We start from the raw sequence: 23,931 nt of genomic DNA on the forward strand, positions 1-23,931 counted from the left end.
CTGAGCAGCTCATGCTTCCACACACTTAGACTAACTACAACTTCCCTGTCCCAGCTCTTTGTGGATCTTTGCCCAATTTAACTCACTAAACCAACAGGAAATTACCAAATTTTTTAAGTATTTTTTTTTTTGCCATTTTAGTGAATTGCATCAGCTCAGGTAAAGGTCCCACAAATACCAAAGGCAGATGAGCAAGTGGCACAAATTCTCGGCTGGATGAGGGAAAAAATCATGTTGGAACTGTGAACTTTTGGAAGCAGAAACCTATTGGGTGTCTTGCAAAACTGTTTCCAGATGAAAAATACCAATTTTTCTTTTCTATGCAGATTTTTACTGACTGAATTAGCTCATTGAAGGCAACATGGTTGGTGGACCCAAAAAAAACCCCAAAAAAACCAAACCCATAAAAAAAGCAGCAGCAGGAGCACATTCCAGGAGGTATGGAGGGAAACTCTCCCAGTCAGTAAGTCCCTCTCAAGGAAACACACTTGCAGGTTGTACACAGTGTGCAAATTATCTGGGATTGTGAATTGGAACACACCAAAATGACATAACCATTATTATGTTAACTGAGGTTTACACTAATTATGATACATATTACCAGTTTTCAAACACGCAAATTTGAACTCTCAAGCTGGCACAGACTCTGTAATGATTAAATTTATAAAATTATTGGCTATCTCAGTGCTGCATGCTTCACAAATCCTCACAGCAGACAAAGAGGATTCCAACTAAATTCTAAAGGTTAATTTCAAGCAAATGAGACAGCGGTCATAATTAGTAATTCAACCTTCTGATTATCTGAGATACCTCAGTTAGAAAGGAAAACCGCCAACTGCAAGCAGATAACATAATCCCTAAAAGTAATTTATCTGTTCCCCATAAGTGGTAAATTTTCCTGGAGGAGACAGTGCTAACTTTATCCGACTTTCAGATGCTGGCATTCCTGTGCACTCTCTACTCCTTCTTCAGTCCTCCTAACAAGCAGCCCATTTGTTTGGAGGCAGATGCCACAGTGCAGTTTGCTCCGTGGCCAAGCCTCACCATTCCTGTGAGCTGTGGCTCTGAGGTTTGAATCCTCAGCTGCAATGCCACACTATTGATCAGGTATGTGAAGCCACAGAGTGTTCCAAATGAGTCTGTGCAGGTTCAACAGGACTCTGTTTTTATTGAAGAAATACAAAACTATATAATGAACAGTACTGCCTCAAGGAATCAGGTACTTGGGAAGAAAATATACATGGCGTGTTTTTTTCCCCTCCTCACTAAAACTTAAAAGTGAGAGCCAGCATTTTCCATGAGTGCAAAAGTGATTGAGTTTGATGTATGCTTAGAGAGATTGCTCCTAAAGAATGCTGGCCTGGCACTATCCTCAGGAACATTCTGCCTGCTCCAAAGGGCTTCCAGCCTTAAAAATCCCTTGGCAAGCAGATCTGAATTATGCGACCCTTTGCTGAGCATGTGCCCCCTCAGCTGCTGCCAAGTACTTACTGCATGTATCCATAAAGATAGTTCAACATGTATCCAGAGTTCAAACTAAGTTCAGCACGTTTTGATGGCTTTATTCCACTTGGAAGAATTTGGGGGTGGAGGCAAAGAACAGACCATAACCATAATACTTGTCGTAGTATGTTGCAAGGGTAAAAATAGCTCATGACAAATGTAAGGCATGGGAGCCTGAGCTCTTCTTGGAGTCATTGAGACTCCTGTAGGGTTTGGGTGTCACTATGAAAAGAACCTTCCCTATCTTCTGTGGAGAGGGGAAACCTACAGTTCAGCACACCAAAGCACCTCTCCCGTTGACAGAAAAGTTGTAGAGAAAGAATACAGTGGATAAATGAATAAAAAATTAATTTCTTGTAACTAAATGAATAAAGTGGGAAAAAACCTCCAGAATTTGTTAATTTGTTCTTGTTGACTTCAATTTTTGTCAGGTATGGGTTGGTTAAATAGGTAGGTTCCTTGCTATGCAGCTTGTATCTTAAAACTCCCAATCAGCTGGCTCTCACAGGCCTGGACTGCAGAAACCCTGGAGAAATGGAAAGATGAAATACAAATCCAGTCAGACAGGGCTCCTGGTTGGAAAACAATGAAGATGTCGAAGAAGACAGGGTGTTTCCAAGCCCAGAAAAGCCACAGCACACATTGCACTTGAATGCAATCTCTGGGTGTTGTGATGGTAACACATGCATGTAACAAGGCATGTGTTCCATCAGCATGTTGTGCCAAATTAGGTTCTTTCACCCAGTGTGCAAGAGGCCAATCCACACTCAGAATCAGGTATTTGATTTATTTACAAATAAATCAAATTTATTCTTGATAAAATATCAAAATATCAAAAATATCTGAACAAAAAAAGGGTGCTGGATAGCAAACCCAAAACATTTCACTACTTACACATTTTAGCAAAGGCACTGTTCCTTGCCTACAAGGTATATAGTTCTCCTATTACTTTGTGTCTTATTTTTCATTGGTCGAGTCCCTCTCTTCTTGTGCTAATTAGTCCACATACTCAGACTTTCCCTTCTTTTGAGTCAGGGGGCCATGAGTTGGTGGTTACCATCTCCCTCTGCCAGAATTACATTTCACCCAGTTGGAGCTGATTGCAGCAAAGATGCTGAATTGGCTTTACTAGTTTCTTCCTTATTGTGGGAGTTCTGCCAAATATCCTTGTGGCCTGTAAAATTCTGCATTCCTTTTACCCACTATCAGTGGGACATCCTACTTCCCAAGCTTTTTTTACCACCACCCTCTCCCCACCAGGAGGTCTGAGATCACTCAAATACGCCAAGCCCTTAAGTTATTTATCTTTCTAATAAAAGGTATTATCTTATGCTGGTTTTGGCTGGTGTGGATTTACATTTTCTTCACAATGGCTGGCATGGGACTGTGTTTTGGTTTTGTGCTGAACACAGGGTTGGTAACATAGAGATGTTTTTGTTATTGCTGAGCAGGGCTAACACAGAGCCAAGGCCTTTTCTCATTTTTGTACTGCCATGCTGGTGGGGAGGCTGGGGGAGCGTGGGAGGAGACACAGCAGGGACAGGTGACCCAAACTGACCGAGCGGACATTCCACATCATGGAACATCATGCTCAGTATATAAGGCAGTGGAAGCAGGAGGAAGGGGAGGACGTTTGCAGTGATGGCATTTGTCTTCCCAAGTCACCGCTAGGTGTGGTGGGGCCCTGCTCCACTGGGGATGGCTGAACACCCCCCTGCCCATGGGAAGCAGGGAATTCATCCCTTGTTTAGCTTGTGTGCACGGCTTTTGCTTTCCCTGTGGAACTGCCTTTACCTCAATTCGTGAGTTCTCTACCTTCACCCTTCCGATTCCCCCCGCGACGCCGGAGAGATCGCAGCAGGTCCGCGACACTCGGCTGCCGGACCGGGCGCCGCGCAAAGCACGCTGGGACGGGGAGTTCCAGCTGGACGCCGCCTGTAGGCCAGGCCGTGACTATAAACTACATTTCCCGGCGTGCCCCGCGACGTGACAGAGGCAATAAAAAGGGGCGGCAACGCAGGTGTCGCGCTGGAGGGCAGGTGCTGGCGGCAGGTTCGGGTCGGCTGTGGGCCGGTGCTCCCGAGGCCTCATGAAGCCCCAGGAGCTGCCGGAGAGCGGCCCCGCCGCCGCCGTCGCGCTGGAGGCATTGAAGCAGCGGGCGTGCGAGAGCGTAGATCTGAACGCTGCGCGTCTGGGCGCGCTGAGCCGCGACATCTGGAGCCGTCCCGAGCTGGCGTACGCGGAGCACCAGGCGCACGACGCCCTGACCCGTTTCTTCTCCGGCGGGGACCTGCCCGGCGCCGCCTGGGCCGTGCAGCCGCGCTACAAGCTGGGCACAGCTTTCCGCGCCGACTGGGGCACGGCGGCCCCGCAGGACCCGCTCCGCCTCGCTTTCCTCTGCGAGTACGACGCGCTGCCCGGGCTCGGGCACGCCTGCGGCCACAACCTGATCGCCGAGGTGGGAGCCGGCGCCGCGCTGGCGCTGAAGGCTGCCCTGGAGAGCCTGGCGGAGCCCGTGGCCGTGCAGGTGGGAACTCTCTCGGGGGAGCGGTGGTGAGCGCCCCCTCACAGCCCCTGAATCTCTCCGTGCGTTTGTGCTGCAGGTCACGGTGTTGGGGACGCCCGCGGAAGAACAAGGAGGAGGCAAAATAGACCTGATCAAGGCTGGAGCGTTCGATGGCCTGGATGTGGTTTTCATGGCGCACCCCTCGCAAGAAAACGCTGCTTACCTGCCCGACGTGGCCGAGCATGAGTGAGTGAGTGAGTGGGTGGGTTCAGATGGAAAGAGGTGGTTTGTTATTAGCTTTTTGACCCCTTCCTGAGAAGGGGACCTGCTTTATCAGTGGCTGAACCCGGAGCCTTGCCGTTCAGACGAAGGTATTTGCACTCAGCTAAGGAGGCAGGTAGGTTAGTGTTAGGGAACGGCACTCTGAGCCGTTCTTCGAGACGGCTGTGTTCAGCCAAGTGCTCAAATCCCTGTCTGATCTGAGATAATCTTCCGTGTATCCCAAAAATCCATTTTTTTGTCCTGATGTTTCTAGGCGTTTCTTTCAAACATTCATGTGATTATGCTTGAAGTAGAATTTAAAGATGGAACTGCAGGGTCTCAAGGGTCATAGTTCTGTGCTTTCCTGGATGCTAGTCATGTGGTCCTCTGTGCATTTTAATCCATTTGGAAGGTGTTTCAGGTTTGCCTTCCTGCTTTTGAAAACATCTGGCCAGCTAAGCCTGACTGAACTTTGGATCTGTAGTAACTGCCACACTAAATTTAGTCATGGCCATGTTGTGTGTGTTGACTCTCACATCAACTTTTTTGTTTCGATCCCAGGTAATACCTGTCTTTCCTTCATGTTTGCCCCCAGTGTAAGGATGGACAACAGTCCTGCCCTTACACAGCTGCCTTTTTTGTCAGCCATAAAGCTCTTTGAAAATTATATCTTGTCTTCTTCTGATTAGCCCTGACATTCAGACAGCACTGGCTCACTTGTGCTTCAAGTCACTTGACTTGTATTAAAGTACACCTTGCTGGATATGCATCCCCGGAATTATACACAGTACCTGAGGTGCAGTTGCCTTAGATCTTACTTGTCTGCTGCAGGAACCGTAGTGTTTCCTTACAATTTTGGAGACAGGTGGCCTGTTTGGGACTTCTTCAGTCATTTTCAAGCAGTCAATTCTTAGACAAACGCTTGGTCATTAAGTACGTGATTTTTATAAAATACTTTGGAGCTTCATTCTTTTCTTGCACTGCCAGTCTGTAAGGCCATGCTGTTCTTCCTTTGGTGTTATAAACATCTCTTTCCACAGTGTCTCAGCAGAAGTCTACCAGCAGGTTTTGTTCCTATGTTTTATGTCACGTTCTATGTGTTATGTGATTCCTGATCCCTGGGTCTTACCTTGCAGAGACCCCACTAGTAAACTCCCTCCAGTGCAGCAGTTTTTTCAAGTATTACATTTGACTGCCTCATGCTAAATTCTGAATTACTTAAAAAGCTAATTTGCCAATCCTTGATGTACTCAGAACAGTTTTCAGCTTGGCTGTGCTACTGTCCAGCTCTGATATGCTTGATTTTACTGACCACTTTGCTTTTATCAGGGCTGTTTCCAGTGGATAATTTGCTTCTGTTACTGCCAAGTTTCATGGTAAAACAGATAAGGTTGGTAGGATACAAGTCTTAGATAGCCTTTAAACCTTTGAACGTGGAGGAGGGATGGAATTGAAGTGCTGAGTGACACAACTTATTACCTCCAAAAGCTTGAAATACTGAGTCTGTAATGTTTTATGTAATTATGAGATTTCAAAGGTAGAAAGACAATTTTTCTAATTTGTAATTGATCTTTGGTTGTTTGCAGGGAGGTGGTCACTAAGTTGCTAATATTGCTGTGCCTGCTGCACATATAACTGCAATTCTGGAAGCTGTGTTGTACCTGAAATAAGATTAACATATTGGGATAACTGATGAATACATGCCAAAGTTTGCTGGCTCTTAATTGCTTATCCTTCACTTAATCAGCCTATTTATTGTTGGTCAAACAGGGTTCACATTCTTCTGCTGGTATTCTTAAACTGGCTTAGGGTATTATTATTCTGCAGAATCTGTTGCATTTTTCTGAGCGTCTATGACATTTGTGTAGCAAAAGAAGCACAAGTGAAGGAATGCTGAAGGTCCATTTTTTTAATAAGAAACACATGTTTCTTGTGAAAAATAATACTGCAGCATGACTTTTTGCTGTACTTTGACTTCTTTCTATTTTTTGAGAGTGTCCAGGGATCTTTGTGAGTTGATTTGAGGAGCTGCAGTTTAATACTTGGGATATTAATTGACAGTTTCCTTACATTTCTTAATGATAATAAATTTTGAATAAAACTCATGGTCTAGAGAATGGGTTCTTTGATTGCCTTGGAAGGTTACTGGGGATAGAAAAAGGCATGCTTAATTTGGATTGCAGCAATAGTAAGAGATGTTTCCTGTTGCAACAGTACACTGCATTGTTTCCCTCTTTGCCATCCAGAATTCAAGTGCTGGCGTTAACTTGCATCTGTGGCATGCTTCGGAGCACAAGGGATCACTTCAGGATAATTGGTTAAGTTGGCATTTGTGCAAGACAGAGGGATGTCTGGTCATGGCTGGATAAGAGACAGGTTATGTGTTTTGCAGTGGGAGGAATGCTTAAGAGTGAGGATTTTTCTGTAAAGGAGTGGGTATGGAGTACAAATAGATTTAGTTTTGTGTATTTTATGAATCGTGAGACCTTATATGTAGATATCAGTATTTAATATTTTCCTCTTGTGTGAAGAATTCTCATATAGTCTGAAATACTGTTATTTTGTAAGGCTAATATTAATGGCATTCAGATGAAGCAAAACATTAATTTTTACTGGACATGTTAAGGTGCAGTATTTTATGAGTTCTGTGAAGTTGGAGGATAGCCTTTGCATTAGATTTCCTCCTTGTTACAAACCTTTCTACCACCTTTTTTGAAGGGTGCAAGGAGAGAACATCCTTGTTGTAGCATAATAATGTGTATTTTACAGTAGGCTGTGCTTTTCCATACTTGTAGAACTTGACTTCTGTTATTTAGACATGGGTTATATGTGATCTTACATGCTTTTGCTATCTTACATACTGTACACATTTTATTTGACAAGAATTATGACATTCAACTTCCAATTTTGCATCAGAGAAAAAGATTTGTTATCCTCTGAGAAGAGTGTTAGTAACTTCAGGTCTCAGAAGAGTCAGGCAGTATAAAAAAAGTGGTGGAGAAAATTAATGTGTGAAACATGTACTCTTCAGGAAAAGGCTATATAATGGTATGTTACCAGTAACTCCCTTGCCTGACTGGCTATTGGTATAATTCCATTTTATTGGTTTTCTAGAAATCTTTCTATGCATAGTTAAACTATCTAGTTTAACAGTCTAGTGCCAGGTAAATTATTTAGTGCTATGCTGCGCAAAATTTAAATAATGTGTATTTGTGGGAACAAAAGGAACTTTTTCATTTCAAAGATTTTTTTTTTTCAGTGAATGAGAAACAAATAAGCAATGCCTTTTATTTCCTAGTGTGACTGTGAAATACTATGGAAAAGCTTCTCATGCTGCTGCTTATCCTTGGGAAGGAGTTAATGCATTAGATGCTGCTGTTCTTGCGTACAACAATCTATCTGTTTTAAGACAGCAAATGAAACCGACCTGGAGAGTTCATGGTGAGATCCTCATTAAACCTAATGTCCAGCAAGTAAGAGTTTAGGCTGTTGAAGTACTAACATAGAATATCACACATTCCAAAGTATTGCACTAAAGCACTAAATTAGTATAGTCACTTCAAATATTATGAAACAGCACCATTTCATTAAATGGTGTGTCTGCAATCTTTAAAATCATGTCAGTGTCCAGAACTAACTGCTCAAAATTGGGCGAGGTCAGATTTGAAAGGGGAATTTGATGCCCATGTAAAGGCTTGACCAATTTTAAGCCTTGAAGTTGCAGTTCAGAAAAAAGGAAAAAAGTGCCAGGCTTATTTTGGTACATGGCCTTGGCCTCCTTAATATTTGTGGATTTGCAAAGGTGTGAGATTAAATGCTTCCAAAAAGTGAAGTATTACTTACTGTATCACTTTTTCAGTACTAAGACATTCTGTTAATTAGATGGGATTTATTGGAATGGTCTAGTGGTCCGGGGTGAAATTTATTTGGTGAAGTACAAAAAACAGGTGATGGCAGAAGATTATTGTCCTGGTTAGTAGCCCAGTCAGCTAGATGTTCACTGGATTCCAATATTTAATATCTAGTAGGTTTTGGATTAGAAAGACCATTTTGTAGTAAGAAGTTAACCATTAAACTTGAATTGTCCTCCTTCAGCATCATGCATTTCTACCTGTAAAGTGAGAAGGGTTCAAAAGGTGAGGTGAAGCTGCCCTTTAGCTATGAACCCAGGGTTCCTTATTGCACCCAACACTTTTTCCAAGTTGAAGTTAAGAAACTTTGGCAATTCTACAGGACTTTCGGATGTGGAACCATTTATTTGGAATACTTGTTATGAGCTGAAAATCCTTCCAGAAATTCTGATCTGATTACTATGTATTTTGGCTGCTTGTGCTGTATGAAATACAAGTGTGTGTTTCTCTCCAGGATACCTGGATGGAGTCCTAATCCTTTTGACTGTAGATGAATCTGTTTGCAGTTTTGCTGTGCAGCGTGCCCAAATGAATTTCAGACAGCAGGCACAGCTTCTATCCTATTTCTGTGTAGAAAACAAGGCACATAATTAAGAGTTTTGGTGTCTGCAACCTATGTGTTGCAGGTTTAAGGCTGAAGATTCCTAAGTCTTCTGTTGAATCTAAGCCTAAACCGTTAAATACTAAATATAGAAGACCTAGCTCCCCTTTTCACTTTATTGAAAGGGGGAGAGGAGCTGGGTTCTAGGATCCTAACCCAAGAGGCCAAGCTGGCTCTGGAGAAAGCATCTACTGAAACATGGATGTACTTCAGCTTGCCTTTGTAGTTTCTAAAGGCAACGTAGGTAGTGTTAGCATAAAATATAAATATCTAAACAAGCCTTCTAGAGATAATGCTTCCTAAACAGCAGCAAAACTGAAATTACTCTGTTGATAAAACTGCTGTCATAAACCTTTTCAGAGTTTTTCAACGTGGAAATATTTCATTTACTTCTGGGAAAGGACAAGCAGCCAGATTGAGATTGAATTTTAGGAATGCTTTCTTTACAACTTTGTGTAGGCTTTCAGTATAATTAGTGGCTGAATTAAGTGGTCCTGAAAATATTAGTGTTAACCCACTAACAAAAGCTGAAATAATTTCCATTGCTTGAAGTCTAGAATTTCTAACCAATGTTTCATGTACTGAAATATCATTGTCTTGAGTTCATCTGAGATTTTGATGTTACCTTTCTTCCCTGCTTATGAATGGAGTATATGTTGGCCCCTTAAAAACAGGAATGTAGATTTTTTTTTTCCCTGCCCAAGAAGTTGTATTAAACAGGTTGTAAAAAAAATGTTTCCATCCAGAAGGGTAAATTGGGTGCTACTAATAGTGTGTAGTCAGCCTACTTGTTATTCAGGTTTGCTGTCCAGTCCATACTGCAGTTGTATTGAAATTTAACTGTAGATGGACTCTAGACTCTATCCAGTTCCATTTACAATTGTGCTGGGCAAGACAAGTGAAAGCTTGAAGCTCATGAAGCTACTTATTCTGAGAAAGCTTGTTATGTGTACATGTCATGCAAATTTGCATGAACACTTACTTCTTCCTTTCCTGTGATGTCTGTCCCTCTCATCTGAGCTATTCCTATTGTTATGGACAAGTATTGATGCTGGATTAATTCTACACTGTTTTTTATTTTGACTATTTGAGATTGGAGGGTGAAGTTCACAATCTTAATTGTTTTTCTGCACCAAAAGGTAGATTTTGTTGCCTATTTGCAACAAATTAGTGCTGTCTCTTCAGGCCCCAGACTGAGACACACATCAGTAACTTCTACAATATTTCCATTTAAGGTAGAAGTTTCTCAGGTTCTACAGAAAACAAATCTAATTCCACATACAAGAAATTGAGGGTAGAAATCCAGGGAAACACCCTTTTGGAAGCAACTACCTGCTAGTGCCATGACATCTAATGTGGAACTGGGATCTACAATATGTTCTTACCAAAATATCTAAATGCTACTGTCTTTTATGGTAATGCCTTTGATACCATAATGGTAAAAGATGTAGCCACTCACTTCCTTGAGGGAGCGCTTTCAACTCAAACTGCACTTGTGACTAAAGCTACATGTATTACACATTCCAGTATTTCTGAAGAATTAATATGAGCAATCTAAATGAACCTTCTGTGCACTGCAATACACACATTATTCTGGTATTGCTGAGAAATGCAACTTACTCAGTTTTTCTTCAAGTGCACAAAGTTGGAAACATTCTAATTGAGGAAACGTTTAAAAGTTGGAATCCAAGTTAGCCCTTACAGCAATTTTTTTTTCTTTTTGGCAGACAGATTGCTTTATGACTCCACTGCATTGAATTTTAGGGGATTAATTAGAAATGCTAGTTTGGCTTGACTCTGGGATGTAAAACAGATGTCTAACCAAAGAATGCTATGAAATTGTGCTGAAAGACATGTACATGTTCCACATAATCTGAAATGATGAAGAAACTTTGCCCACATACTGCATTTTTTTACATTCTTTAACATTCTTTGTATTTCATGCTAAGTTGATGTTTTGTTGTTTTTGTTTATCTATTTATAGTTCTTGACCCAGGAATTTCATGACATAGCTTAAAATCAAGCAATTGCATTTAACACTGACAGCACTTTTCCCTTTCTGCAGGTGTAATAAAAAATGGTGGTGTGAAACCTAACATCATTCCTTCTTACACTGAACTAGAGTTTTACTTGCGTGCTCCTTCAAGGAAAGAGCTTTCTGTTCTGACAGAGAAGGTTGAAAACTGCTTCACATCTGCAGCAGTGGCCACAGGATGCAAGGTAAGAATATATTCACTGTCATGTGTTTCTACTACGCAGAGCAGGAAATCAAAATTTGCTTTGTCTGCATAGTGTTTAGCCAAAGTGAATCTAAATTACTCTTTTTTTGCTGTTTGGTTGCTTTGTGTCCTGGAAGAAAGGTTTGGTTTATAAATAGAATGTCACACAATGCTAGAAGAATCTGTGTTGGGAGAGACCTCTGGAGGTCATCTGGTCTAATTGTCTGTTCAGAACAGGACCAATTAGAGCAGGCTGCTGAGTGCCACGGGGAGTTTTGAGTACTTCCAAGGATGAAATTCTACCACCTCTCAACAGGTGCTCTACCCACCTCATGGTGAACAAGGGTTTTCCTAAAGTTTATGCTGCAATGACCTAAGCACTGGAACAGGTACGCTGCAGAGATTGCAGTGTTTCCACATTTGGAGATACTCAAAAGATTTCTCAATATGGTTCTGGGCAACCAGCTCTAGGTGACCCTGATTGGGCAGGGGAACTGGACAAGATGTCCTCTGTATGTACTTTCCCACATCAACCCTCTGTGGTTCTCTTGTATCCAGTGGGAACTTCCTTTGTTGCTTCTTGTTGTGTCACTTTGACATTTGAGAAGTCTGGTTCTGTCTTCCCTGTACCCATCCCATCTGGTAACTCTAGACAGCAGTAAGATGCCCTGCTAACCTTCTGCTCTGTGAAGGCTCAGCAGATCAAGTTCTTTCAGCCTGTCCTTGTACATCATGTGCTCTACCTAATCATCTTGGTGGCCTTCCCTTGGCCTAGCTCCAGTCTTGATTTGAGGAGAAACCAAACAAACACCTCACCAGATGTGGTCTCACAGGGGTTGTCTACATCAATAATAAAAATATGAAAACGTTAATTGCACCAGTCTCAGTTGCAGTTGAGTGCTACAAGTAACAGGCAGCGATGTGGTGTTCTGTGCCACTGATTATAAAACACTTGGAGAGCTTGCATGTCTTGTGTCATTTGAGCCAGACATGTTGTCATGAAAAGGTAGGCTTGGACAAGCACTATCTGCTCTTAAATGAGTTCCATCTTGTATGCTGGATGTTCACAATCACCTTGTGATTCATGAGCCTGGGCGTGAGTCCTAAGAGGATTTATTTGCTCTGTAATCCTTCTGGGAACTTGTGGATAGGTTGGTCTGAGGAGTGTGTAGTTTTCAAGGACCTCCTCTTGGTCCTTCGAGAGGATGTTACCTTTAGCTCTTGTTCAGTGAGCTGGAACATCCCTCTGTTTCAGTGACACTTAAAAAATGATAGCTCCCAGACTGAATTTCTGCTTCTCTTACTCTGCATCTTTGAATGCATCCTGCCTGATCCAATGTACATTCGATTTCTTTAAGTGCCCTGTAATTTATTTTTGTTTTGCTGTGGGTGATGCTTCTATCCTACAGATAGTGCTACTAGGCTCAGAGACCTGGGAGGCTTGATGGCAAACCTCACCTGTAGAAACAAGCAAAACAGGTATTGGGTCTTCTGTCTGTTTTTTTCCCATATTCTTGGTCATTAGGTCCATTGCCCTGTTAAACAGCAGGCTCGTGTAGCAACTGAGTGATTTTTCAATTAGCATTGTCATTTCTTTTGCTTTTAGTAAATGGACGTGTGTCTCATCTAGCTGGTTAAAGCAATATGAATACCTTTTATGTGTTGCTAAGATAAATGCTTCTGCTTGCTCTGTTAATTGCAAGCTTATGGCTAATTCAGCTGTAAAAAGAATGTATGTGATTATCAAAACAAATAAGTATGGGGTTTCTGAATGTTAGTATGTGACTTCTATAGTGTATTCGAGGCATTGGATGTTTTCCTACCATGTCCCCTTCACTATATCTAGAAAAGAGTTTCAGAAAGTGCACTTTATGCAGAATGAAAGTTAAGATCTCTTTTGAAATTTGACATTGATAGGTTTTTTTCCATTTGTTTTCAAATTTCTTACCTGTGTGAAGCCATTTCATGAATGGGGCTGTAGTTATTGGAAGCATTCTAAAAAAAAAGGTAATGCACAGTTTGATAAAAGCCTATGTTTAATTTCTGTGTAGTTTAGTAGTACCTGCAGGTGAAATCATTAGACTCTGTTACAGGAAATATTTGTTTTCTATTTTTGGAGAAAATTTTGGAATCCTCGTTTCTGGAATCTGGCTGTTGAGTGCAAAATGAACAGAAAACCAGCTGTGTTTTGCTCGAGGGTAATCTTTGGCAGAGTGTTGTATTTTTGAAAGAAACTTAGCACTTAGGTCTGTTTTGCCTTGGGCTTGAAGTCTGGGTATATAGGGGATTTTTTGGCCTTCAGATTGTTTATATTGAACTGGCTTACACTGGAGAAAAACTCAAAATAATTTGGGGTTTTTGTCTAGGTGGAAATAAAAGGTGGTGAAAATGATTACTACAATGTGCTTCCAAATAAGAGCCTGCAGAAAATTTACAAGGAGAATGGAAAGAAGCTTGGAATAGATTTTATATCAGAAGATGCTATCTTGAATGGTTTGTCAGGTAACTTCATCTGCATTTTTCATTGTGACTTAAGCTTAGGTTGATCAACTCTGAAGTGTACAAAATAACAAAACAGAGCTAAGTTAAACACAGTTTGGTCAGAAGAAAAAGCCAAATTACAAAGCTGAAGCTCTGTAGAAGGTTTATAACTCTGGCCTATGTTTCTGTGTTTGTTGTAGAAGCTAAGAACAGGTAAGAAAAGCAGTAAACACCTTCTGATAATAGTTCTGAAAATATTTCAAGTAATAAACCTTCTGTCTGGGGAAAGGATGGGAAAGCTAAGGGCAGTGTTTCTGAGAACGTGAGGATGTGTAATGAATAGTGTCTCATTATGTGGCTTTAAAAGACAGAATCCTGGTTTGCTATAGATGGGAATGAGACTTTGTTTTTAGGAGCCTCGTTCAATAATATTTTCCAAGCTTACATGTAAACAAATCGATTAGAATCGAACAATTATTTTAGAGAGAGTTTTTGGAGAGATTTATAAATGGAAGTTTTAAGTATCTCGCTAACCCTAATTTAATCTTTTCATTAACAGGTAATTACATGCCTCTAATTTTAGTTAATGAGTTCAACAGATTAGTTTTTCAAAGGGTGTTCTTCAAGTAGGTGTTAACTTTTGGGTCTTGAGTATGTCTCAAACTATTTAACTTTTTTGGTTTCCAAGCTAAAACAGAAATGGGAATTCTTGAATGCTTAGGTGGATTTCTTGTTATCCTTCACACTTTTTTTTCCCTGAATCTTCCTACAGGACCTCTGTTCGAGTCTCAACTTCTGCTCATACTTTTAGCCTTCACTACTCAGCTGTATTTATGAACATTTTTACTCCATTCATGCTAAAGGTTTCTTTCTTAGAAGGAAAATACTGTTCTCAGTAAAAAGCTACTTTAATTAGTTTGATTGTGATACTTGTCTTCTCTATATTAAATGCAGATTATCTTTGGAGTTTGGACAAATTTGGTGTTTAGGAACAGCTCTCCAAACTTTTTTTGTGTGTAGGGGAGACATTGTATCTAATTATAGTCTTGGTATCTAATGGAAATGTTGTTTTTTTCTGTTTCTTACTTCTCTTCCAAATTAAACATTGGTTCATTGTCTTGTGTCTGTCTTGGTTTGAAAAGACAGGTGTCTGCTAAGGAAGGCAGAAGCCTTTCTTGATTTGGAAAATATAAATCCCCTCCTTCCAAATTATTATAAATTTGAAATTAAGGGGCTCTCAGGCAAAGATATGGGAATAGGAACAGCAGTTCTTTACTAGGAAAATTAAAATAAAAACGCAGTAATTAAAAAAAACCCCAAAAACAACAACAAAAAATCACTGACAGAATCAGAATACAACCTGATACCCTGTTGGTCAGGGTGTTGGTAGCAGTCTGATTAAATGGTGGCTGCAGTCCTCCTGGAGTGACAGATGTGGTTTTGTTGAAACAATGATCTTATAGAAGGGTGCAGTTTTCCTCTGAAGTGGTGATGTAGATGGGCATGGTGGTAGTGTAGATGGGCCTGATCTTCCTCTGAGAATCCAGTGGAAAGAGGCTGCTCTGATGTTCCAAATCTCAGATTTTATCTAGGTAGGAAATGCTTCCCCTTGGTTGGGGCATCTCACAACTGGGTGATGTAAACTTATCAGTTATGCAGTGAGACTCAGTGGCCCATTAACAGAAGATGCCTCCCTGGAGGAGGGATGGGTTGTGGAGGAGATAAAGAAAACCATCCCACCTGGTTTTAACTGCTGGCTTATTAACAGAGGATATCCTCCCTGGAGTTATGAGGGATGGGTCATGGAAGAGATAAAGAACACTGCCCACCTGATTTTAACAGATGGTGATAGAATATATGCTTCTGGTTACATTTGAGCTGCAACCCAAGACAGTGTTTAAAAATAAATTATAACTTAAGGCAGATTTCTTCCTTCTTTCTTCAGTGTAGTTCAAATAAGATTTACTACTTTGCTTGTTTAGCCAAAGAAAGCTGCTGAGGAACCTTAAAATGTTTACTGTAGTGCAACTTTCTGGAGCTCTGCTAGTTGGTTCCTTCAAACCATACTAGTAAGGATGATCATCAATATTGGTGATCTTGCTTTTGTTCAGAGGTCTTGAAGTGAACTTTTCACAGGCACCCAGCTGCAGTAGGGCTTTCATATGTAAGTTACGTGATATGTTCAACGTTAACCATTAACTTGCTTAAACCAGAAACTCCCTGTATGGCTATCCTGTCCTTGAATTGCATGTCAAATGTCAAAATGTGCTTGAGCAATTGCTTTTTTATCTCACACTGCAGTAGGGTTTACTGAATTTTCTTTCCACAGCTTCTCCTCTGAATTTTTGCAGTGGTAATTCAGGAGAGATAACAAAGCAGTTTCCAGAGCCATAGGAGTCGAACTTTGTATGCTACCCTTTTCTTGGGGGGTGGGGTTTGAGTATTTTGTGTCATCTTTTTCAAGACCTTTGTTTCTGTTTAGTTTTCATGTGGTTTTCAATGTTTTCTTTTAGGATATCAGTTTCTTCTGTTGAAAGGGAAGGAAGATAGCTCAGTTGCTTCTCCATGTCTGTGCAGCAGAACAGTCGTTAAGAGCTGAGCGCACTCGCTGCCACCTCTGCATGGGTATTAGTGTCGCTCTGCTCCCAGGTATCGCTCTAGGCAGATAAGCCTCACCAAGGCTTCCTTGAGTACCTCAAATCACAAACTCCAGGTGTGCCCCCTGCAGCTCTGCTCGCTGGGCACACAGCCAGGGGGATGTAACATAATGTGAGACTGAGCTAGCTTGGACCAGGTGCCAGGACCTGTTTCTCCTTCCACTGGTTGTAGGGTAGCTTTACTACAGGGTATCCATAACCTCCTAAAGCAGATGGCTTAGTTAAACATGTCTTAGTTGAGACACCCACACCTGTGATAGCTTAATCTGGTCAAAATGTAGTATTCATGGGGTTCATTGGCTTCCTGTGCACAAAATCGGTAAAGAAAATCTTAAGAAGGTCTAGTATATTTGAAAATTCCACTTTGGAAGCTTGAGACTGAATATAATTGTTTCCTGGAATCTTTTGTGTTTTACCCTCTGTTCATGTGTGTGGTAATACTGACTCCATTAAATATGCAGTGGCTTGAAGAGGCTTCAGGATATATTTTTGAGAGCAGGAACTCCAGTATCTCTCATTGAAGATATAACGGGATTATGTATGTTGCATTGATAATTTATGCTTCCAGAAGGATTCCCAATCTGTATGTGTCTAGCAAGCATACAATTTCAGATGTCTGTATGGAAACTATTGGAGCACCTGGTGTTCTAAACATACCTCTATGTTATTCTCATAAAGGATGTAACATTTTGTCTGGTAGAGGGGAAGATTTAGCTGTCAACATTTTTGTTAAAAGCAGCCTGGATTTTGCTTCTCCATAATACTAGAAAATACCCAATTTAAATCTCTTCTACTCAGCAAAAACATGTCAACTGGTTGTACATTGAATATGGATACAAATTTAGGAGGAATGGCATGACTGAGAGGTATGATGCAGTGAAATTTCTAATGTTTCATTCACTAAGTGAGAGTAGGGAAAAGGGCAGCACAGTCTTTGCGGCAATTTGTGTATTGGGACTTAGTAAGGCAGGTCTAGAACCCTAGGTTTAGTCTGGAGTATGCAGAACTTCTGGTTTGTCCAGATTGACCAAAGAATGAATCAGGAGTGCAGACTACTGGAAATGAAAATAACTTACTACTGTGCCAAGAGTTGGATTTTCTTCAAGTGCATCCTGAATTTATGGGAAGAGATGTTTTTGAACAAGTTTTGCTGCTTCCATTATCTGTAAGCAGAGTAAATAGCAAACTCTTGTCCTCATACTGTAGGCTCTGTGGACTCACTTTTCGTAACTATAGGCTTCCAAGTAAAATCTGTATTCTTCAGTCATTTAATTACTAAATCTTAAGGCATTAGCAATATCTTCTCTTCATAAAGAATCACAATATAGAGGCTACCTGATGTGTTAAAATTAAATTTTATACACTGTCATTAAAAAAACAAATTCTTGTGTCTCTGGCCCCAAAAAAGTTAATTGAGATCTTAGTGGGTCATCCCTGTTTTTCCCTGCTGCAAAGCAATGCTTCCTCTGATACCTGGATTTCACAATAACTGGTCTGTTGATTTCTCCAGCTTCGAAATGGCATTTTAACAAATAATGAGTGGATTGCTTGTTTGGGTAAAAAAACCAAAAGAACACATTAAAAAACCCCAAAGCGCTTCCAATGTAGTTGTAGACTCTTGGATGATTTCCTATGAGCAATCTTCTACTTTGGGATGATATAATTCAGTAGAAAAGGCTGTGAGATAGATGCTAAATAACATACTGAAAGTGATAGGTATGAAAGAATCATCATTATAATCTGCAAGCATTGCTATCAGGTGTTTGTCTACAAAACCCTAACATTTTGTCTGGATTTTACTTCTGATTTTATTTCAAGGGTGCTTGTGCCATTGAGATTTTCATAACTGAGAATAATCAAAACACATGGGGGGAAAACAGTTATCCTCAATCTGTTTTTGTTTAAAGATGAATAGTTTCTACTTTAGTCCCCTACCAGAATGCTGAATATTTGCATATTGGTGACAAGCAGGAATTGCTGGGCCTAGTTCTAAAGGGCTCTAACAGGGAAATAGCTGCTATGCCTGACACTCCCAAGGTTTGCAGCTTTCCTGTTTCTGAACTAGCAGCTTTCTATCAGGAGATGCTTGATAAAAATGAGCAGTAAAAGGAATAGGAACATGCTGATACATCTTCATTGCAGTCCAGTAAGTGATCATTTTTCCGAAGTGCACTGAAGATGGCTAGTTAGGGAAAACACCTTGGTGACAGGAGATATTTGTATGGATAATGACTCATTAAAAATTTATTTTAGTATTTGGGGCAAAGGATACTCTGTTTCAGATATGGGCTGGAGATAATGTCTGTAATGCATTTTCTTACAGCATTCAAAACTGCCCAACACTTTTTCATTAAGAAAATCTCTATGCTGCTTCTAGGTTCCACAGACTTTGGAAATGTTACATTTGTGGTCCCTGGGATTCATCCTTATTTTTATATTGGCTCTGATGCGTTGAATCATACTGAGCAGTATACAGAAGCTGCAGGTGAGTGGAAGTGAAAAGTGTTGAAGGTTTATATTCGGAATCCTTAAGCACTATATAGTCTGCTTGTTGATTGCTCACTGCAACAAATCTAGAAATTAGAAATATTTCAAATTACACAGAATTAAGGCCTTCCCATGTTTCACTGGCATTCAGAGCTACTGTGTAGTAAATGTTTAAAAGTGTAGTGCTAGGTCTGAAATTGGCTGCATGTGAATACCATATAGAAGCAGGGTTGCTTTTATCCAGCATGATGTGGTCTGAGCTGAATAAGGATCCTGAAACAATTAACATTAGTAGCAGAGTTACAGAAAAAGCTGACAAACGTAGAATTTTTTGGTTTGTTTTTGAGGTTATATGTATATGGGTAGGATAACCATTCCTCATACTAAAAGCCTGATTTGATAATCTAAACAAAAGAAATTAGAAGGATTATTCATAACAGCATATTCAGAAGAATTTCTAAATGTGAGCCAAAAGATAAGTAATTTTTACTCCTAAAACACAGTACTTACAAACAACAGTGCTAGCTTATAAAATTTTGTTTTCTGAAGAGCATAATGTAAATGCTTGCTTTCCTGTTCTCAGTCTCAGTTGTTTATATCACTAGCAGAAACTTAACTAGTTGCAAAACAAAAAACTGTTTTCAGGCATGGGAAAATAGGTTAACTACATGCATGTAGATTTTAAGAAAATACTCTTGTAGCTGAAACTTATGATCTTATTTTATAAAATATCCCTTATGCAGTAAGCAAGTGGTTTAATCTTGGTAGTCTTACCTGAAATTCCTCTTACTGTTTTTTCTGCAGGGTCACAGACTGCTCAGTTCTACGCCTTGCGCACAGCAAAAGCTTTGGCAATGACAGCACTTGATGTCATTTTCAAGCCAGGTCTGTTAGAAGAAGTCAGGGAAGACTTCAGGGAAGTGAAGCTGAAAGAAGAGGAGCAAACAAATCCAGTAGAATCTAAAAAAGAGTCTGGTGTTGGTGTAGGAGCATGTGCATCACACTAAACTTGATTAAAATATTCTCAGTAGGATTGACTTAATGGAGATGCTGTATTTAAATCCCAGTAGGGTCTGGATAAATACATAGCTGAAGAAATGATTATTTTTTTTTATTTGAACTTTTAGAAGAAGTAAATAGTATTACTGCTTACAAAAATGTGGAATTTCATCTAGCTTCAATGTTTGTGTTCACTGTGGGATGATTTTCTTAAAATTATCTCAGATATGTTCTCTTTAATTTGCAGTGTTGAACAAATTATAGTGTTCAGATCCCTTGCCAGTGATTTTCTATGTAGTGCTGTAGTAATATTCCTTATAAAGGAAATATGGCAGTTTTCTGTTCTAAAATAAGCACTTTTCATTCAGTGATCATATGCTGAATCTGGTCTGTGAAGCTTTTATGAAATTTCTGGTCAGTCAGTTTTCTTGGGACAAGATGGAGACTCAGAACATGACCTGGTTTCACTGGAATGAAGGGGCTGTTTTTGGAAATACACCTGGTTTTGATAATAGTAGCTTTAGCAATGGAAGAGGACGGTTTGTATGGGAATGCAATCTGTAAATCTTGCTTGTCCTGAAATGCACGGATTTTCCCCCTAATGAATTTTGGAGGTGTTGTGGAAAAGTCATGTATCAAAAAATTGGAAAGCAGCTAAACCTTTAATTGATTAAATTAATACATTTAAACTACTGCAGGAAGACTTCTGCTCTGAGGCAATACAGGTGTCCACACAAGGTATTGTATTAACTTAACCAGTCTGAGGGAGGTGTATAAATTTTGCTAAACCAGTGGGAATCTTTGTCCCAAAGCTGCAAGTGTGGTGCCATGAAGCAGTAAATGGTTGTGTGCAAGGCCCTGTAGTAAGCACAGAGGAGCTTGCTGTGAGGACTGCAGGTGCAGTAATTGCCTTCTTTAACCTGTTTTTTCCCGTGTCCTAAGCAGCAGATCCGTTGAGTCTTGCCAGTTGTCCTTTTTTGTGTTGTGTAGTTATTCTATTTAACCTTTATTTTGTTTCCCAGGGACATGAATAAAACTGCAGTTCTATTTAGGTGGTGTCCTGTCCGCCCAAGCATGTTAGGATGTCTTTTAATTTACTGGTTAAAGGATCTCGTGAGTACACATAAAATAAGTCAGTGAAAAGATGGAGTGAGAAAGCAACTGCTGATTAATGTTTTCCTAAGCACAGGTACTACTGTAAGCTTCAGAAGGGAAGGCAAGCAAGCTGTATTCTTCAGGAAGTCAGTATAACTGACTTTCAAAATGGGTTTTTTTTTTACCAGTCTCTAAATGGTAAACTCTAAAATTCTATTCAGCATTTTTAGTTTATTGATTTCTATATTCACTTTTATTTTACACCAGTATACTCGCTTTCTTTAGAGAACAGTTTTCACAGAAGGATGTGTGAAACAGATGAAGGTGGGACTCAACTATAGATGTCTCTAGGTTAGTAAGTTGAATACTAAATCCAACTGAAATTTGTTCTAAGGTTTGTCAAAGGAACTTTGTCCTTAACTTTTAATTTACAGTCTCCCTTGCCAATTCTCAGACACAGTTGCAATTCATTAAGATCCACTGGGTTAACAGGCTAGTGCATTGATTTCCTTAGCACACATGACTTTTTATTTCCTCCTGCAAGAACTGCTTAACTCCTTGCTTTTCTGTTTTTAAGATGGATTGTTTGGATCCCACATAGTTTGCACATGCTGTGTTGTTGTGTTTCCTAAAAGCTGATACGCATTAAAGCCTTCTCAGTTCTCTTTGTCCAGACTTCTTGGCTGCATCATATCCAAGATCAGTTAATTAAACTCTGAACTAAAAGCGTATCTTCATTTTGTTGTAATCATTGCTGGAATTAAAGTGGAATTGAAATACTGATTAAAGATGAGTTGATATGAATAAAGGAATTTAATTGTGATTGAATTTTCTTGTCCTTTGCTTAATATTGGAATGATGTATCATTTTGAGTAGCACATTTGATTTTTTTTCTTTTTCCCCTCCTTGTTTGTTACAATTATGTAAGATTGAGGGTGTTTTAAGTTTTCTATTTTGGTCTGCATTTGTGAGGGTTAATGCTTTTCAAATACAGTATTTAATTTTAGTCTTGATCATCTTATGGCTGTTTTAACTGTTAAAGCATGTTGGAATTGATAGAATCCTAAGTCATAATGTGAGCTTGTGAGTAATCTGTTAGGCTGAAGCTGGTCTTCCCTCCTGTTCAAAGTGGGATTATCACCAACACTAGGTCAGGTGGTCTTGGCTTCATTTGCCGAATCCATGAATTCAGCCTCCTTTCTCAACTCCCCATATGAGCTAATTCCAGTTTGCCTCAGGATGTTCATTCTTGAGGTCCAGAACTAAAGCAGTTTGGGATTTAACCTTGCAATTGTACTACCACAGTGATGCTATGTATGGGGAGAATTTTAATTCCTGTGGGAATAAAACTTTGATTTTTAGTCATTTATACTCATAGATCACACATATATGAAAATATTCAGCATGTTTTTTAAGTTGGCCTAGCTGCAGTTCTCCCCAAGCAGTTTTTAATAATATTGGAATATTTGTCAGGAATAGTATTCTCAGTAATGAATCAAAATGTGTAGGTAATGAACTGTAATGGCTGAAATTACTCTGAACTGCTGATGACAATCATATCTGTGAAAGGAGGAGGTGATGATGTCCAGATGTTGTGAAGAACTTACAGCCTCTGCCAGCCTACCAAACTACTGTATGTCCTTACTTAGTATCTGTCTTAGAACCTAAGTAAAAGATACATCTAGTTTAAAGCAAAACAAAAAACATGAAATGTGATGGGTTTATTCTTCATGAAAAGATTTATGAAGGAGAGAACCTGCAACCTGCTGTTTTTGCTCTAGAAGAGCCCAGCAGTCTTTCTTCAAACCATAAATGGGAAGCAGTTTAATGTTCTTTGAATCTTATTTCTGTAATAGGTTCCCCCCACTGTGAGTGCTCTGTACCTGCTCCCATTGCAGTCACAAGGAACAGGACAGAATTCTTCTGAGGAAGCGCCACAACACATTAGCTGTTGAATTTTCTCTAGTATTCATTGAGTGATCTCATAACTTGCTAACAGCATTCCTGAAAACACTTTTATTTAGAGCAGTATGTTTAGGAATAAATTTGAAATGACAAAGAAAAAGTCAGTCTACATTATTTCCTTTCTACCCCAGAGGTTTGCAATTTCCTTGTCATGCAGGTAGCAGCCCTCCACAGAGCCTTTGTCCACCAGACTGCTTCATTAACTGCTTCTGCCACCCACATTTTTTTTCTTAGTAGGTGCATCCTGCGTAAGTGCTCATGCCCAAACTATACTAAGCCAAAGTTGGATATGATTGCTGCTGGTTTGGATTCTTCTAGGCACTAATGGAAGCCAAAAGTATTCGACAAACTCACTAAGGATTTTTCTCAAGCTACAACTGCATCTAATGTCCTTAGTTAAAAATAAAGTGAGAATCCAAATGCTTCAGTCCTAATGAAGTCCTCCAGATGGTTGAGGATAGTGTAAAAATAAGGTGCTATTTTTTATGATAGCTCTAGATTTTCTTGGAGAATCACAGAATGGTTTGGGTTGGAAGGGAGATTAAAAGATCATCTAGTTCTTCATGCCTTCTTGCTATTCCTAGAATCATACCATTTATTTTCCTATTCCAGCCTGGCCTTGAACACTCCCAGGGATGGCATATCTGCAGCTTCTTAGTTGCAGACAGAGGTTTGCCTCCTTGCTGCTTCACACTATCAGTAATTATCATCATTCTTAAAGACTACCAAAGGCTTCAGCCTCCAAACCTAGAGCCAAGCTAGATGTGCTTGCAGGCAGAACCTGTGTCCATCCACAATACACACAGACCTGCCTTCTGTACATAGCCTCATTCCAGGCCAGGCTTTGGGTTAATCTCAAAGAAATTGCAGATTGTCACCCAAAGCAAGAACAACAAGGACTAACACAGTCTTAGATGGAAAGCTGACTATCATCTTCATGGTGATCTGGAGTTTGCATGCAGGCTTCTTATCAGAGCCCTGCCTGTGGAACCCTGGGACTCTCCAGCCCTACCAGCACAACCAGATTTAAGGATGCACTTGGTATTCATCTGGATCAGGTCTTGAGCTCTCTGTGTATAAACTCATGGAGTTCATGCTTTTGAAGGTAGAAAACACACAATGCTGTACAAATTTGAAGTTTTATTGTGATTTTGAGTGTTTCTAGAAACAAACAAAAGCAAGCAAACCTCTCTGATTTACTGCAGAAGTGGAAGGGAGGAGAGTGTTAATGATTGGATACAAAACC

The 23,931-nt window shown here is 40.0% G+C and overlaps 1 protein-coding gene across 1 annotated transcript; it reads left to right on the forward strand.

The window, feature by feature from the left end:
- The first annotated feature begins 3,548 nt into the window (after positions 1-3,548).
- PM20D2 (peptidase M20 domain containing 2) lies at positions 3,549-21,543 on the forward strand. The gene is made up of 7 exons (XM_062489872.1): positions 3,549-4,030; positions 4,107-4,255; positions 7,569-7,711; positions 10,848-11,002; positions 13,368-13,503; positions 18,517-18,624; positions 19,431-21,543. Exons 1-7 carry the CDS (start codon positions 3,593-3,595, stop codon positions 19,631-19,633), a joined length of 1,332 nt encoding a protein of 443 aa, XP_062345856.1. The 5' UTR covers positions 3,549-3,592; the 3' UTR covers positions 19,634-21,543.
- Positions 21,544-23,931: the final 2,388 nt, after the last annotated feature.

Source organism: Cinclus cinclus, chromosome 3 (genome assembly GCF_963662255.1).
Source record: "Cinclus cinclus chromosome 3, bCinCin1.1, whole genome shotgun sequence".
Taxonomy (NCBI): domain Eukaryota; kingdom Metazoa; phylum Chordata; class Aves; order Passeriformes; family Cinclidae; genus Cinclus; species Cinclus cinclus.